General features: G+C 45.3%; 1 protein-coding gene across 4 annotated transcripts in view; it reads left to right on the top strand.

The window, feature by feature from the left end:
• The first annotated feature begins 2,083 nt into the window (after positions 1–2,083).
• Positions 2,084–15,512, top strand: part of CCDC34 (coiled-coil domain containing 34) — a 46,591-nt gene continuing 33,162 nt past the window's right edge. For 2 of the 4 annotated variants that reach the window (XM_056526695.1, XM_056526691.1), the window contains exons 1-4: positions 2,300–2,318; positions 5,784–6,027; positions 11,426–11,555; positions 13,508–13,615. In XM_056526695.1, coding sequence (XP_056382670.1) covers positions 2,315–2,318; positions 5,784–6,027; positions 11,426–11,555; positions 13,508–13,615 — 486 coding nt within the window. In that variant the 5' untranslated portion in view covers positions 2,300–2,314. Of the gene's footprint in view, positions 2,276–2,299; positions 2,319–5,105; positions 5,295–5,783; positions 6,028–11,425; positions 11,556–13,507; positions 13,616–15,512 lie in introns of those variants that run through there. The other 2 variants (XM_056526693.1, XM_056526694.1) reach the window with 2 other exon arrangements.

The raw sequence follows: 15,512 nt of genomic DNA on the forward strand, positions 1-15,512 counted from the left end.
TAATCCTTCCAGTACTTATTAGCTGCTGTATAAGCGATTCACAGGAAATTATTTTCTTTTTTAATTTCTTCTCTGTCTGACCACAGTGCTCTGTGCTGACACCTCTGTCCATGTCAAGAACTGTCCATAGTAGGAGCAAATCCCCATAGCAAACCTCTCCTGCTCTGGACAGTTCCTGACATGGACAGAGGTATCAGCAAATAGCACTGTGGTCAGATTGGAAAGAACTACACAACTTCCTGTGGAGCATACACCAGCTTATAAGTACTGTAAGTATTAAGATTTTAAATAGAAGTAATTTAAAAATCTGTTTAACTTTCTGGCACCAGTTGATATAAAAGTAAATGTTTTCCAGTGGAGTACCCCTTTAAGTAATTCTGGGAGCTGTATATTTCAATGGTGAAAACTTCTTTAACACTTTCCCATTCTGTGGCAACTGGTATATCTGATTATTATACTGGAATTTCTCACAATGCGCTACAACAGTGGTGTCTGTCACAACAGGCTAAAAACTTACTGGGGGAAGGGGGGAGGTATGGGGGTGACACCATTTTCTACCGCAACGGGTGACACCAACCCTAGCAACGCCACTGGTCATGTGGTCTGATGAGACAAAAATAGAGCTTTTTGGTCTAAACTCCACTTGCTGTATTTGGAGGAAGAAGAAGGATGAGTACAACCCCAAGAACACCATCCCAAGCATGGAGGTGGAAACATCATTCTTTGGGGCTGCTTTTCTGCAAAGGAGACAGGACGACTGCACCGTATTGAGGGGAGGATGGATGGGGCCATGTATTGCGAGATCTTGGCCAAAACCTTCTTCCCTCAGTAAGAGTATTGAAGGAACTGAGAAGTGGTCTGTGATCACCACCTGCAGAACCACTCCTTTATTGGGGTGTCTTGCTAATTTCCAATAATTTCCACCTGTTGTCTGTTCCATTTGCACAACAGCATGTGAAATTGATTGTCAATCAGTGTTCTTTCCTGAGTAGACAGTGTGATTTCACAGAAGTGTGACACGCTCCAACGGAAAAAGTTAGACAGAGAAAACGGCGGTACTCTTTGAATGATGAATCTCCCCAATTGTGTTGTTTAAGTGTTCCCTTAATTTTTTTGAGCAGTGTATTAGATCTCACCCCAGGGCTTAATTACAACAATAAATTGTTCAGCGCTGCTCTATGATGTCCTTCCTGCTGCTTCTTCTTCTTAAGATAGCTTCACACTAGACATGATTCTGCTTAGAAATACCTCTCCGAAATTCAGGTGCAGCAGAATCCCATGGCTGTCAACAGGATTCCGATGGACAGACCACACTGCAGAGTTTCTGCTGCTGAAATTCTGCCACCAAAAGAATGTTCTTGGTCATTCTTTTGGCACAATCCATGCGGAATACATTGCCGTCTATGGGGACGGCAATATCCGCATGGTCCTACTGCTGACTGATTCAGTCGGCACCGGACACCCTCCGAATCTCTGGCCATGTTTCCAGTTGGAAATTTCTAAATGTGAACCTAACCTTAGGGTGTGTATAGAGAGAAAATCTGGATCTCCTATTCTGTGTTTGTGCAGTACAGTGTTTCCCAACTAAGGTGCCTCCAGCTCCTGCAAAACTACAACTCCCAGCATGCCCAGACAGCCGAAGGCTGTCTGGGCATGCTGGGAGTTGTAGTTTTGCAGCAGCTGGAAGCAGCCTGGTTTGGAAACACTGGTGTAGTGTATGGTTTGTTCAGCCTGAATGCAGGAAAAATGTGTGAAAAACGCATGACAAATGTGTGAAAAACGCATGACAAATGTGTGAAAAACGCATGAAAAAGTTAACATGTGAAAGATACAGAACACACAATAGAGGCTCCAAGCAGCAATGTAAACAAAGCTTTATTATAGCAGTACTGTATGGATATATGACCTGTGTATTGTTTTGTATTATTCTGTATATTACTGTAGGATATGCAGATGTTATTGTATCTGCAGGAGTACACTGGTCTTATGTGCTCCCTCCATATACAGCTTTCCCTTCATCTGTTACTATGGACAGGGAAGCAACGCGTCTGCGTAACCAGGAAGCCACCAGAGGACGGTTTCACGCTCCCTTGACAACGAGGGGCGGGCTTTTGATAGCGCGGAGAAACGTGCTCTGTCATTGGACGGATCTCGCAGCGGCTTATGGGATTGCGGCCAGTTGCCGCCATTTTGAAAACTGGCTACAGTCTGTAGATACCTGTTTGCTGCTTGGGATGCTTCTCCGGTAATACTGGCGGCTGATGTGAGACGTTCGGTAGGTAGAGAATCATGTGCACAGGTCACGCAACGCGTTATGGGTTAGTAGTAGCTGGTCTGTGTTTTGTGATAAGCAGTGTGAGTGCATCATATTTCTGGATGGTTGTTGATAAAGTATGCTGGTAGTTGTAGTTTGAGCTGGAGGGGACCCCTGAATTAATACAGACCATAAAGGGGACGCTAGAGTGAATACAGACCCAGAACAGGAGCCCTGAATGAATACACACCCTGGACTGGACCCCTAAATGAATACACACACACTGGACTGGACCCCTGAATGAATACACACCCTGGACTGGACCCCTGAATGAATACACACCCTGGACTGGACCCCTGAATGAATACACACCCTGGACTGGACCCCTGAATGAATACACACACACTGGACTGGACCCCTGAATGAATACACTCCCTGGACTGGACCCCTGAATGAATACTCACACTGGACTGGACCCCTGAATGAATACTCACACTGGACTGGACCCCTAAATGAATACACACACTGGACTGGACCCCTGAATGAATACACACCCTGGACTGGACCCCTAAATGAATACACACACTGGACTGGACCCCTGAATGAATACACTCCCTGGACTGGACCCCTGAATGAATACACACACACTGGACTGGACCCCTGAATGAATACACACACACTGGACCCCTGAATGAATACACACACACTGGACCCCTGAATGAATACACACCCTGGACTGGACCCCTGAATGAATACACACACTGGACTGGACCCCTGAATGAATACACACACTGGACTGGACCCCTGAATGAATACACACACACTGGACCCCAGAATGAATACACACCCTGGACTGGACCCCTGAATGAATACACACACTGGACTGGACCCCTGAATGAATACACACACTGGACTGGACCCCTGAATGAATACACACACACTGGACTGGACCCCTGAATGAATACACACACACTGGACTGGACCCCTGAATGAATACACACACACTGGACTGGACCGGACCCCTGAATGAATACACACACACTGGACTGGACCCCTGAATGAATACACACACACTGGACTGGACCCCTGAATGAATACACACACACTGGACTGGACCCCTGAATGAATACACACACACTGGACTGGACCCCTGAATGAATACACACACACTGGACTGGACCCCTGAATGAATACACACACACTGGACTGGACCCCTGAATGAATACACACACACTGGACTGGACCCCTGAATGAATATACACACCCTGGACTGGACCCGACCCCTGAATGAATATACACACCCTGGACTGGACCCCTGAATGAATACACACCCTGGACTGGACCCCTGAATGAATACACACACTGGACTGGACCCCTGAATGAATACACACACACTGGACTGGACCCCTGAATGAATATACACACCCTGGACTGGACCCGACCCCTGAATGAATATACACACCCTGGACTGGACCCCTGAATGAATACACACCCTGGACTGGACCCCCAGAATGAATATACACACCCTGGACTGGACCCCTGAATGAATATACACACCCTGGACTGGACCCCTGAATGAATACACACACTGGACTGGACCCCTGAATGAATATACACACACTGGACTGGACCCCTGAATGAATATACACACACTGGACTGGACCCCTGAATGAATATACACACACTGGACTGGACCCCTGAATGAATATACACACACTGGACTGGACCCCTGAATGAATATACACACCCTGGACGGGCCCCTGAATGAATATACACACCCTGGACCGGACCCCTGAATGAATATACACACCCTGGACTGGACCCCTGAATGAATACACACACACACTGGACTGGACCCCTGAATGAATATACACACTGGACTGGACCCCTGAATGAATATACACACCCTGGACTGGACCCCTGAATGAATATACACACCCTGGACTGGACCCCTGAATGAATATACACACCCTGGACTGGACCCCTGAATGAATACACACACTGGACTGGACCCCTGAATGAATACACACACACTGGACTGGACCCCTGAATGAATACACACACACTGGACTGGACCCCTGAATGAATACACACACACTGGACTGGACACGTGAATGAATACACAAACACTGGACTGGACCCCTGAATGAATACACACACACTGGACTGGACCCCTGAATGAATACACACACTGGACTGGACCCCTGAATGAATACACACACACTGGACTGGACCCCTGAATGAATACACACCCTGGACTGGACCCCTGAATGAATACACACACTGGACTGGACCCCTGAGTGAATACACACCCGGGACGGGACCCCCGAATGGATGCAGACGCGGGAAGTGTCCCATGTGTGTCCTAGTCATTAGTGTCCCCCTCATACCCCCTGTGTCACAGTCGTTACTGCCCCTCATATCTCCATCTCTCATTCATTCAAATCCCCACTGTGTGTCAGTCATTTGTGTTTCCTCATCTCCCCTCGTGTCCATTATTACTGTCTCCTCATCCCACATTTCTGTATCAGTTATTAATGTCCCATTATCTCCCCCGTGTGTCAGTTATTACTGCCCTCCTCATGTCCCCCGTGTGTCAGTTATTACTGCCCTCCTCATGTCCCCCGTGTGTCAGTTATTACTGCCCTCCTCATGTCCCCCTGTCAGTTATTACTGTCCCCCTGTCAGTTATTACTGCCCTCCTCATGTCCCCCGTGTGTCAGTTATTACTGCCCTCCTCATGTCCCCCTGTCAGTTATTACTGTCCCCCTGTCAGTTATTACTGCCCTCCTCATGTCCCCCTGCCAGTTATTACTGTTTTACTTGCCTCCATTCCCACGCTCATCTGGGTTTAGCATTAGATGTTTTCAGTTGGCGCTCCAGTGTTCTGTGGCGGTCACAGCCAATCAGCAGCCTTGTCAGAACACTCCATACTACATTGCAGCTGAATGGCTGTGACCACCTGATGCCTGCTGCTCCTGTAACACCGAAGTGCTGACCACAGGCAGAACGGGGGATCAGCGCAGGAGCACAGGCGGAGGTAAGTAAAACAGTTTATTTAAAGGATGGATAAAAGGGTTACCCAAAACCTGGGCACCGCTACGAAATTCTTATTCTGTGTGGTGGCCTGGGATTTGTCAAGCCGTGTAGTAGTTATACAACTCCCCTCCAAGTGTACTCTCAATTCACTTGGCTGACCTCCAGCATTAGCATCTTAATGAGATGACCAGGTGCAGTGATCAAACACTTTACCCAATTTCTTGGATGAGCCAGAGGCTTCATGGGAAATGTAGACAGTATAACCAAGGGGTTTTAGTGATCTACTTACAAAATAACCTCTGATATGTATAGTAGCCTATACTGCACAAAGCAAACCTTAAGGAAAATTAACACAGCGATCTGATTGGCTGCTGTGGGCACTTTTGCACCAGTTTTAATACATCTTCCCTGTGACTATAACCACATTAAACATTGCAGAAGTATATCTTACAGGCAGTAATGCTTTTTCTTTGTTTTTCTTGTGATGTAGGCATGTCTTCCACCACCAGTGACGTACCATCTGCTGAAGTAAGACTCTCTCATTCTACCCCTCACAAGCCAAGCACCAATGAGTCCGTAATGCGACTCTCGAAGAGTTGTGACATCAGCAGCACCGGGGAATCCACCTATTCTTTGTTGTCACCAATCTATCATGACAGCTTTGAAAGTGACATTGAAGATCATTCGTTCCATGAAGAGATTTTGGCTGGGAAAACTGAAACAAAGAAGCCTTGGTAATGTTATAGGTTTCGTATAACTTACTGGCTGTGGCTTAGATTTGCTCAGAGAGTGCCACCTTATGCTCCTTTTTACACTGCGTTTAGGTGAGCACGTTCAGCACACTCCGAAAAGTGCCAAGCACATACAATGAACTTAGCCATAGGCCCTCGTTCACCTGCAGAAGCCAAAAGTGCCCTATGCCCTGTCTCTTGGGCTGATGTGTACTGGCACACCATTTAATGTACTGTTTGAGACTGCACTTTTTCCCCACTGCAAAAAACATATATACAGTATATATAGATATAAAGTGGGATACATTGCAGCTCCCTGTATATAGTTCAGACTTGTAGGGCGAAAACTACCAATGGATACTAATCATTGCAAGTGTTTTACTGCAATCTGACATACCTGCACGTCAGGAGAATGACTCTGGCTCGGGAACTGTGCCAGTGACATCAGCAGCGGGAACTGGCTATGACATGCTGCAGGGCTCCCGCTGCAACTGTTAGAGATGTATTTGGCTTGTCACAGTTAACCCTCTACATGCAGCATCTTCCAAGGCGACATTGGGCAGGTAGTAGCCATGGCACGTAGAGGCATCAGAATGGCCTCCAGTTTCCTGGCTACAGAAGCCAATCAGGCTCGGCCTAAGGCAAAGTCTGATTGGCAGTGCCTGTCATTGTTAGGCTAGGTTTCCACTCTTGTTTTTTTTTTTTTTCCCTGGCATTTTTTGCAAAACTGCCTCTCCAGTTTTTGACCTAAAGTTTGAAGTGGATCCTGAGGGGAATTCTGGTTGGAAATTCCATAGCGTAAACCCAGCCTAAGTCCTTCCTTTATATTATCTGTTCCTTTTGAATACACTACTGAATTTGGCTTTTACTCCTCTGCTCAGCATTTGGAACAAACTGTTCCGAATGCTGGAGCTGGTGCCGGGAGCTCGTGATGTCATAGCCTTGCCCCCTCATGACATCACACCCGCCCCCTCAATGCAAGTCTAGGTGAGGGGGCATGACATCTACATAGACTTGCATTGAGGGGGCAGGGCGTGATGTCATGAGTGGGCGGGGCTATGAAGTCACAAGCTCCAGGCCCCAGCGTTCGGAACAGTTCCAAACGCTGAGCAGCGGAGTATCCCTTTAAAAACTGCAGGGGAAGTTAAAAAAAAAAAGCCAGAAAAAAAAAACCTTTCGTGGAGACCTAGCCTAACACTGATCTGAATTGCATTGTATTCTACTGTATGTGGATCAACAGATCGCTCAGTGAACAATGAAAAAAAAAGTGAAAAAATTAAGTAAAAAAAAATACTGAAAATGTCAAAGTATTCCTCTTTCCCCCAATCTTTATTTTTTAGAAAAAATGTATATACATATTTGATATCACTGTATCTGTAATGACCTGACCTAAAAAACAATCACATTATTAAACCTAAACAGTGAGCGCTATTAAAAAAGGAAAAAGCAAATAAACAAAAAAACTCAACAAAATTACTACTTTTTATTTTTTTTAAATCCCATTCATAAAAAAAAAAACTGATTGATTATGAAAATAGTCTATAGTTGCAGCCATAAACATAACCCTAGTAAGTGGCTATTCCAGGATTTTCTTTTATTTGACTATGCTCAGGGGCTGTAAAGTTAGTATAGTTCATAATATAGTGTCTGTACCTGTGCGTGACGGTTTTCTCACAATTCTTCTGTGATTATTGCCCCAATATTTATTTTTATCAGCATACAAAATTACTTAGGTCTAAGGATTTCCCAGGTTGCAGTGCGTCGAGACCTGACATCACTAGTCAGGTGATCAGAGGGAGCCTGTCCTGCTTCAATTTTGCAACAGCTGTAGGCCCTCTGGTTAGAAAACACTGTGTTTCAATGGGTGGGGTGGCTGATGTATGGGAGGAAGGAAAGTGATCTCAAACTTTCAAGCATGGAACTATGGGATGTGTAGTTTAGAGAACAAAAACAACAGGAAATACCCAGTTCTGGCAGGTAAGTACTAAAATCACCTTATGGTGGATAACTCCTTTAAGATCTCCTTGTTGTCTGCTATGATAGTGAAGAGCTGCTGTTACATGTGTAGATGCACCGCCAACACATAAAGCAACACCGATGTTAGGTGTCATTTGAAGAAATTTGGAGAGATTCTTTCAGCATTTTTGAGCCCTCGTCTCTCTGACTTATATAGAAGTCAGGGAGACGGGTGTACTGATCTCTTCTACTGAGGTCACTGAGAAGAATATGCTTTAAAGGGGTACTTTAAAGGGATAATTAAAAGGGTTAATGATTTTTTTACACTTTTCTTATGCAATATTATAGCTCCTATAGGGGGCTATAACATTGCATTAACTGATCTTTAACACTGATTGATGCATCTCCATAGGAATGGATCAATCAGTGTTTTCGGCGATTGAATGCTCAAGCCTGAGTGAAAGCGCAGAAAAAGGTAAGAAGGCCTCCTCCTGTGCTACAGCTGTTCGGGATGCCGCGATTATTCCAGCGGCGATCCCGAACAGCTCCCTGAGCTAGCCGGGCACTTTCACTTTCGTTTTTAGCCGCGCGGCTAAAGGGTTAATAGCGCGCGGCACCGCGATCTGTGCCGCGCGCTATTAGCGGCGGGTCGCGGCTTCACCGGCGATATGATGCGGGGTGCGATATGATACTGGGTCCTTAAGGGGTTAAAGGGGTATTCCAGGAAAAAACTTTTTTTTTTTTAACTGGCTCCAGAAAGTTAAACAGATTTGTAAATTACTTCTATTAAAAAATCTTAATCCTTTCAATAATTATCAGCTGCTGAAGTTGAGTTGTTGTTTTCTGTCTGGCAACAGTGCTCTCTGCTGACATCTCTGCTTGTCTCGGGAACTGCACAGAGTAGAAGAGGTTTGCTATGGGATTTGCTTCTAAACTGGGCGGTTCCCGAGACACGTCATCAGAGAGCACTTAGACAGAAAAGAACAACTCAACTTCATTAGCTCATAAATACTGAAAGGATTAAGATGTTTTAAAAGAAGTAATTTACAAATCTGTTTAGCTTTCTGGAGCCAGTTGATATATAAAAAAAGTTTTTCCTGGATAACCCCTTTAAAAGACGTTTTTGTCATCCATGCAGGTTTGAGTACTGGAACATAAGGTATCGGTATACTCTCTCCCCATCCTCTGTACAAAGCTGCGCTCATTACTGCTGACAGATTCCCTTTACACGCTACATTTGCACCAATACTGTGACTGTCGGTGAAGTTATTTTGCTGCAATGAACCACAACAAATTAGACTTGGTTGAGTTTTTGTTGATGTAAGAGAACTCACTAATAGAGACTGGTCTTCAGTAGTTTATAGCTGATCTCTTTAATGTATGATTTTACTTTTGGTCCTACTTATATTAGAAAAGTGGCCAAATAGCAATTTCATATTCTAAGACTGTATGATCAAAACCACTTTATGTACCATTAATAGCAATCTGAAAGGCTTCCAGGCAATGTTAGAATTTGGCTTCTCTTTTGACAAGCTGCTTTATCGCAGTCAGCAGTCTGGATTGTCTTCTGGGGTTGAAATGCCAAAAACCAATGTATCTAGAATATTATTAAAGCAATCTCAAAAGCTGTCGGGTCAAATGCAGCTTTGGCTTCGTTAAGTTTACAAGCTGCTGTATCCCAGTCAGTGGCACGCATTGTCTTCTGCTGACTATTTCTTAGGGCACGGCTGGACAAGTGCCAAAAGCCATGGAGCCAGTGCATGTAGAGACTGGCTGCAAGTACCATGGAAGTTATTTCTTGGCTACTTATAAAATCAGACCGTGCTACTCAGCATTTGGAACAAACTGTTCCGAACGCTGGAGCCGGCGCTGGGAGCTCGTGACGTCATAGCCCCGCCCCCTCAATGCAAGTCTATGGGAGGGGGCGTGACAGCCATCACGCCCCCTCCCATAGACTTGCATCGAGGGGGCGGGGCTATGACGTCACGAGCTCCCAGCGCCGGCTCCAGCGTTCGGAACAGTTTGTTCCAAACGCTGAGCAGTGGAGTACCCCTTTAAGTACCATATTTTTCACCCTATAGGACGCACCGGCATATAAGACGCACCCAATTTTAAAGGTGCAAAATCAAGAAAGAAAAGATTCTGAACCCAACAGTGATTTTCAACCTGCGGACCTCCAGATGTTGCAAAACTACAACTCTCAGCATGCCCGGACAGCCATTGGCTGTCCGGGCATGCTGGGAGTTGTAGTTTTGCAACATCTGGAGGTCCGCAGATTGAAGACCACTGGATAGGAGGTAGTACTCACGTGTCCCCACCACTCCGGACCCGTCACCGCTGCCGTGGATGTCGCTGCGTCCCCGACACTCCGGACGTCTTCTTCCCCGGGATCCACGCTCTCCGTCGCCGTCATCACGTCGCTATGCATGCCGCTCCTATTGGATGACGGGACGGCGTGAGCAACGATGTAATGACTTGAAGGAGAGTGCCAGCCATGCAGGGGATCCCGGCACGGAGCAGACACCGAGGAGGCAGGTAAGGTCCCTTCTGGTGTCCTGTAAGCTGTTCAGGACGCCGCGATTTCATCGCGGTGGTCCCGAACAGCCTGACTGAGCAGCCGGGTTAGTGTCACTTTCCCTTCAGACGCGGCGGTCAGCTTTGATCGCCGTGTCTGAAGGGTTAATACAGGGCATCACCGCGATCGGTGATGTCCTGTATTAGCCGCGGGTCCCGGCCGTTGATGGCCGCAGGGACCGCCGCGATGGGTGTGTATTCGCCGTATAAGATGCACCAACTTCCCCCCCCCCCCCCCCCCCCCAGTTTTGGGGAAGAAAAAGTGCGTCTTATACGGCGAAAAATACGGTAATTCTTCCACTCCATCTTGTACGGACCACAGCTTTTTAATACCAGCAAACAGGAATGATTCTCGTAATAGCGCTAACAAAAAGGAATTGGTCTATAAGATGGAAAAGCAGACATCATGGCTTTACCATAAGTGCATCATACTAAAGATGGTGAAATATTAAGCTAAGCAGGGCCTAATAATTGAGCGTTTTGCATTACAAACAATCCTATAATGCAGTCCCCATGTTTATTACACCCTGTTTAGACTTGCATACATGTATTCTGACTTGGCCACAGACAGAGCGGCGCTCGTACATGTGTGCTGGAAGAGTGCCAGAATGATAATCCTTATCATTAAATGCGAAGTATCTGAATGTAAATTATTCTGGAAAATCCTTATCCTCAGTAACTTAACTAACACCAGTTCCAATCATAAAAAGCTCACAAAGAGCCAAATACTGTCCTGTAATCCAGAACTTGTATGGAGTAGGGGGTTGTCCCAATCCTGGATAATCTACTTGGTCTTATCTCCAATATTGATAATACATAATGTTAAATAAAGCTCCATTGTAAATTTTTATATACACGTCTTCTTTTTCAGTAATCAGAACCAAGGAGGCACCAGCGCAATAGAGAGATCTCTAGCAGATCTGAAGCTTTCACCCTGGGAAACATGGCTGCTGAGCAAGGAAAAGCAAGGACGAATAGAGCTGCAAAACAAAATAGTTGAGGTAAATATGTTTGTGCCTTAGTTGTGGGTAGGATGCACCCTGCATGGTTTGGCCGATATTCACGATTTTGGACATTATCGGTATCGGCAATTACCTTGCCGATAATGCCCCACCCCGTTACGAGACCTCCGCCGCCACCACCACCGCCGCCGCCCCATTGCCTCCCCCATCCCCGGTTTTATAATTACCTGTTCCCGGGGTCTGCGCTACTTCTGCGACATCCTGCGTGCTGCGCAGCGCAATGACGAGTGACGTCCTCAACGCGACGTCACCGTCAGTGCGCACAGTGACAGCTCAGGACGCCGCCTCAGCCAGAAGTAGCGCGGACCCCGGGAACAGGTAATTATCAAACCGGGGATGGGGGAGGCAATGGGGTAGCGCGGCGGTGGTGGTTGGACTAGGGAGGACCCCAGGACAGGCAGGGGGGGAGATAAGCGGGTGGCGTCCGCTTTAATTCATTGATCTGCAGCGGCTTCTGCGGGGCTGGGTGGGTGGGGAACTTTGGGGGGAATAGCCGATAACTTATATCGGAATATCGGTATAAGTTATCGGCTATCGGCATGAAAGGTCACAGATTATCGGTATCGGCCCTAAAAAATCTATATCGGTCGATCCCTAGTAGAGAAGTTAGTCCAGAGCTATCTAGGATGTGCGGAAGTCCTGCTCACTATTCCTTGGACTTGCTTTTTTTCTTTTTATGTTGTGGATTTTGCCACAACTTGGGTGCAAGTAACCCCATACGATGAGGAAAATTCTGCTCCTGGCAACATCATTTTTTTTCTCCCACCAGCCAATTTTCATAACAATCTTGAAAATATGACCTATAGTTACATAGTTACATAGTTAGTACGGTCGAAAAAAGACATATATTCATCAAGTTCAACCAGGGAATTAAGGGGTAGGGGTGTGGCGCGATATTGGGGAAGGGATTTTATATTTCTTCATAAGCATTAATGTTATTTTGTTACAGGAATGTATCTAATCCTGTTTTAAAGCTGTTAATTGTTCCTGCTGTGACCAGTTCCTGAGGTAGACCGTTCCATAAATTCACAGTCCTCACGGTAAAGAAGGCGTGTCACCCCTTTAGACTAAACTTTTTCTTCTCCAGACGGAGGGAGTGCCCCCTCGTCCTTTGGGGGGGTTTAACCTGGAACAGTTTTTCTCCATATTTTTTGTATGGGCCATTAATATACTTATATACGTTTATCATATCCCCCCTTAAACGTCTCTTCTCAAGACTAAACAATTGTAACTCCTTTAATCGCTCCTCATAGCTAAGATGATCCATGCCCCATATTAGTTTAGTCGCGCGTCTCTGCACCCTTTCCAGCTCCACAGTGTCCCTTTTATGGACAGGTGCCCAAAACTGAACAGCATATTCCAGGTGAGGCCGTACCAATGCTTTATAAAGGGGGAGTATTATGTCCCTGTCCCTTGAGTCCATGCCTCTTTCGATACATGACAATATCCCGCTGGCTTTGGAAGCAGCAGCCTGACATTGCATGCCATTCTGTAGTCTGTGATCTACAAGTACACCCAGATCCTTCTCTACCAGTGACTCTGCCAGTTTAATCAGTTTCCTCAATAGTGTGGATACAATAATAATATCAATAATAATAGGACACTGTTTTGCAGCTGATTCTGCACCAAAATCTGCCTGTATGTCTGCAGTGTAAATGGAACCACGTCTTCTGAACCTTCTGCGCTAGTCAGCCAAGAGGGACATGATGTTTTACATAAATAGTACTCATCTATAATATAGTGCCCCCAAGAGCGAAAGTTAGAAGGTAGTTCAGAGGAAGTTGCTCACACAAGCTTTGCTTTGTTAGGGCAACTAATGTAAAGGGGTCTTTAGATCTTGTCTTCTTATGATAGTTTATGAAAAAAAAAATACCCCTTAACTATTTCACTGTTTGGTTCTTACATTTGAAAATGTATGTCTTTTCATTTAGGAATTAAAGCAAGAAGAAGAAAGAAAAAGACAGGAACAGAAGAAAGAGCAGAAAAAACGATTGGCTGAAGAACAACACAAGGAATGGGTCAGAAAAAAACAAGAGCAGGTGAAGCTATAAGTCTCAATCTATCTCTTAATCGTTCCTGTCTTAAATTTATAATCACCCACTGAATATGTATCAGACATCACGTGGACTGTCGGCACCTTGGGCACATAGTTTTGTAATTAAACCCACTCAGTGTTACATCACAGTGCAGAGGGGAGAGCAGGCTTCTTGGCTTTTAGAAGAGGCACCTTGTGTAATAGATCTAATCTGTGACATCAGTAGGATTAGTCTGTCATGTTATTGTTTTATGGTAGGGTCACACAACGCAGATCTGCAGTGTATAATACAGCTGTCCCCCCCCCCAATGCTTGCAGCGGCAGTATGTTGCTCTGAGCAGTCACACAGGGGCCTGCGCTCACAGTCTACTCACAGACATCGCGATGCCCGAGTACATTATGCATGCGCGTGGCGACTCGCACCGCGATTCGTCCAGTGTGACTACTCGGAGCGGCGGAAGGCACACTCCGCATCGTAAAATACACTGCAGATCCATGTCATGTGACCCTACCCTTAAAAAGTGATATGCTGACTTAAATTGGTTGTCCAGTAGCAGCGCTGCCGCAGCGATCCGATCATCCAGCATGGCAGACTAAGGTCCCCTCACCTGCCTCCGCTGCCTTCCACGGGTCTTCTGCTCTGATCTGCGATCGAGCAGCCCAGAGCAGAAGATGACCGATAATACTGATGAGTGCTATATCCTATACATAGCACTGAACAGGATTAGCAATCGAATGATTACTATAAATAGTTCCCTATGGGGACTATTAAAGTGTTAAAATAAAAGTAAAAAAAATAGTAAAAAAAATGTGAAAACCCCCTTCCCAATAAAAATGTAAATTGTCCCATTTTCCCTATTTCACCCCCAAAATGTGTTAAAAAAAAAAAATAATAATAATATACATATTTAGTATTGCTGCGTGCATAAATATCCGAACTATTAAAATATCCGAAATTGCTGCTTTTTTGTAACATTTTATTTCAAAAAAACTTTATGAAAAATGTATTAAACGTTTTACATAAGCAAATATGGTATCAATAAAAAGTACAGATCACAGCACAAAAAATTAGCCCTCATACCGCCGCTTGTACGGAAAAAGTTATAGGTCTTCAAAATAGGGGGATTTAAAACGTACTAATTTGGTTAAAAAGTTTGCAATTTTTTTTTTTTAAGCGCAACAGTAATAGAAAAGTATGTAGTCATGGGTATTATTTTAATCATATTGACCCAAAGAATAAAGTTATTTTTACCATAAATTGTACAGCGTGAAAACAAAATCTTCAAAAATTTGGTTGCGCCATACATTTTATAGTAAAGTGAGTGATGGCATTACAACGGACAACTGGTTGCGCAAAAAACAAGCCCTCATACTAGTCTGTGGATGAAAATATAAAAGAGTTATGATTTTTTGGAAGATGAGGAGGAAAAAACGAAAACTTCCTTAAGGGGTTAAAACTTTAGGCTATGTTTTCACATGTTTTTTTTTTGGCCATATTGCTGTGCTGGAAGCTGTCCCTGCAGAGATCTCTGGGGAGAGCACGTTTTTGTCCTGGTTTGGCCCCTCCCCCTCAGGAATGAAGGAATTACCAACCCAGCGTTGCGCTGTCCCCACATCGGGGAACTAATCATATGTGACCCGTGAGCACTCTTATGCTTCTCTCCCCCCAATTAATTATCAGCCCAGCGCTACGCTGTCCCCATCGGGGAACTAATCACGTCCCCCTGCAAGCGCTGCCCTCCACGTCCTCTTGTTTCGTGCGGACCGCTGGAAATCTGTACTGTACACTGTATCCCTATGCCCGGGCTGCGAAAGATAAACGAAATAAATTTTAACTCACCTTGCCCCGTTGGTCAGGTACCGGCCTCACCTGCTTCTGGGGACGGGAACTTTGTAGAGCC

Source organism: Hyla sarda, chromosome 6 (genome assembly GCF_029499605.1).
Source record: "Hyla sarda isolate aHylSar1 chromosome 6, aHylSar1.hap1, whole genome shotgun sequence".
NCBI classification, from domain to species: Eukaryota; Metazoa; Chordata; class Amphibia; order Anura; family Hylidae; genus Hyla; species Hyla sarda.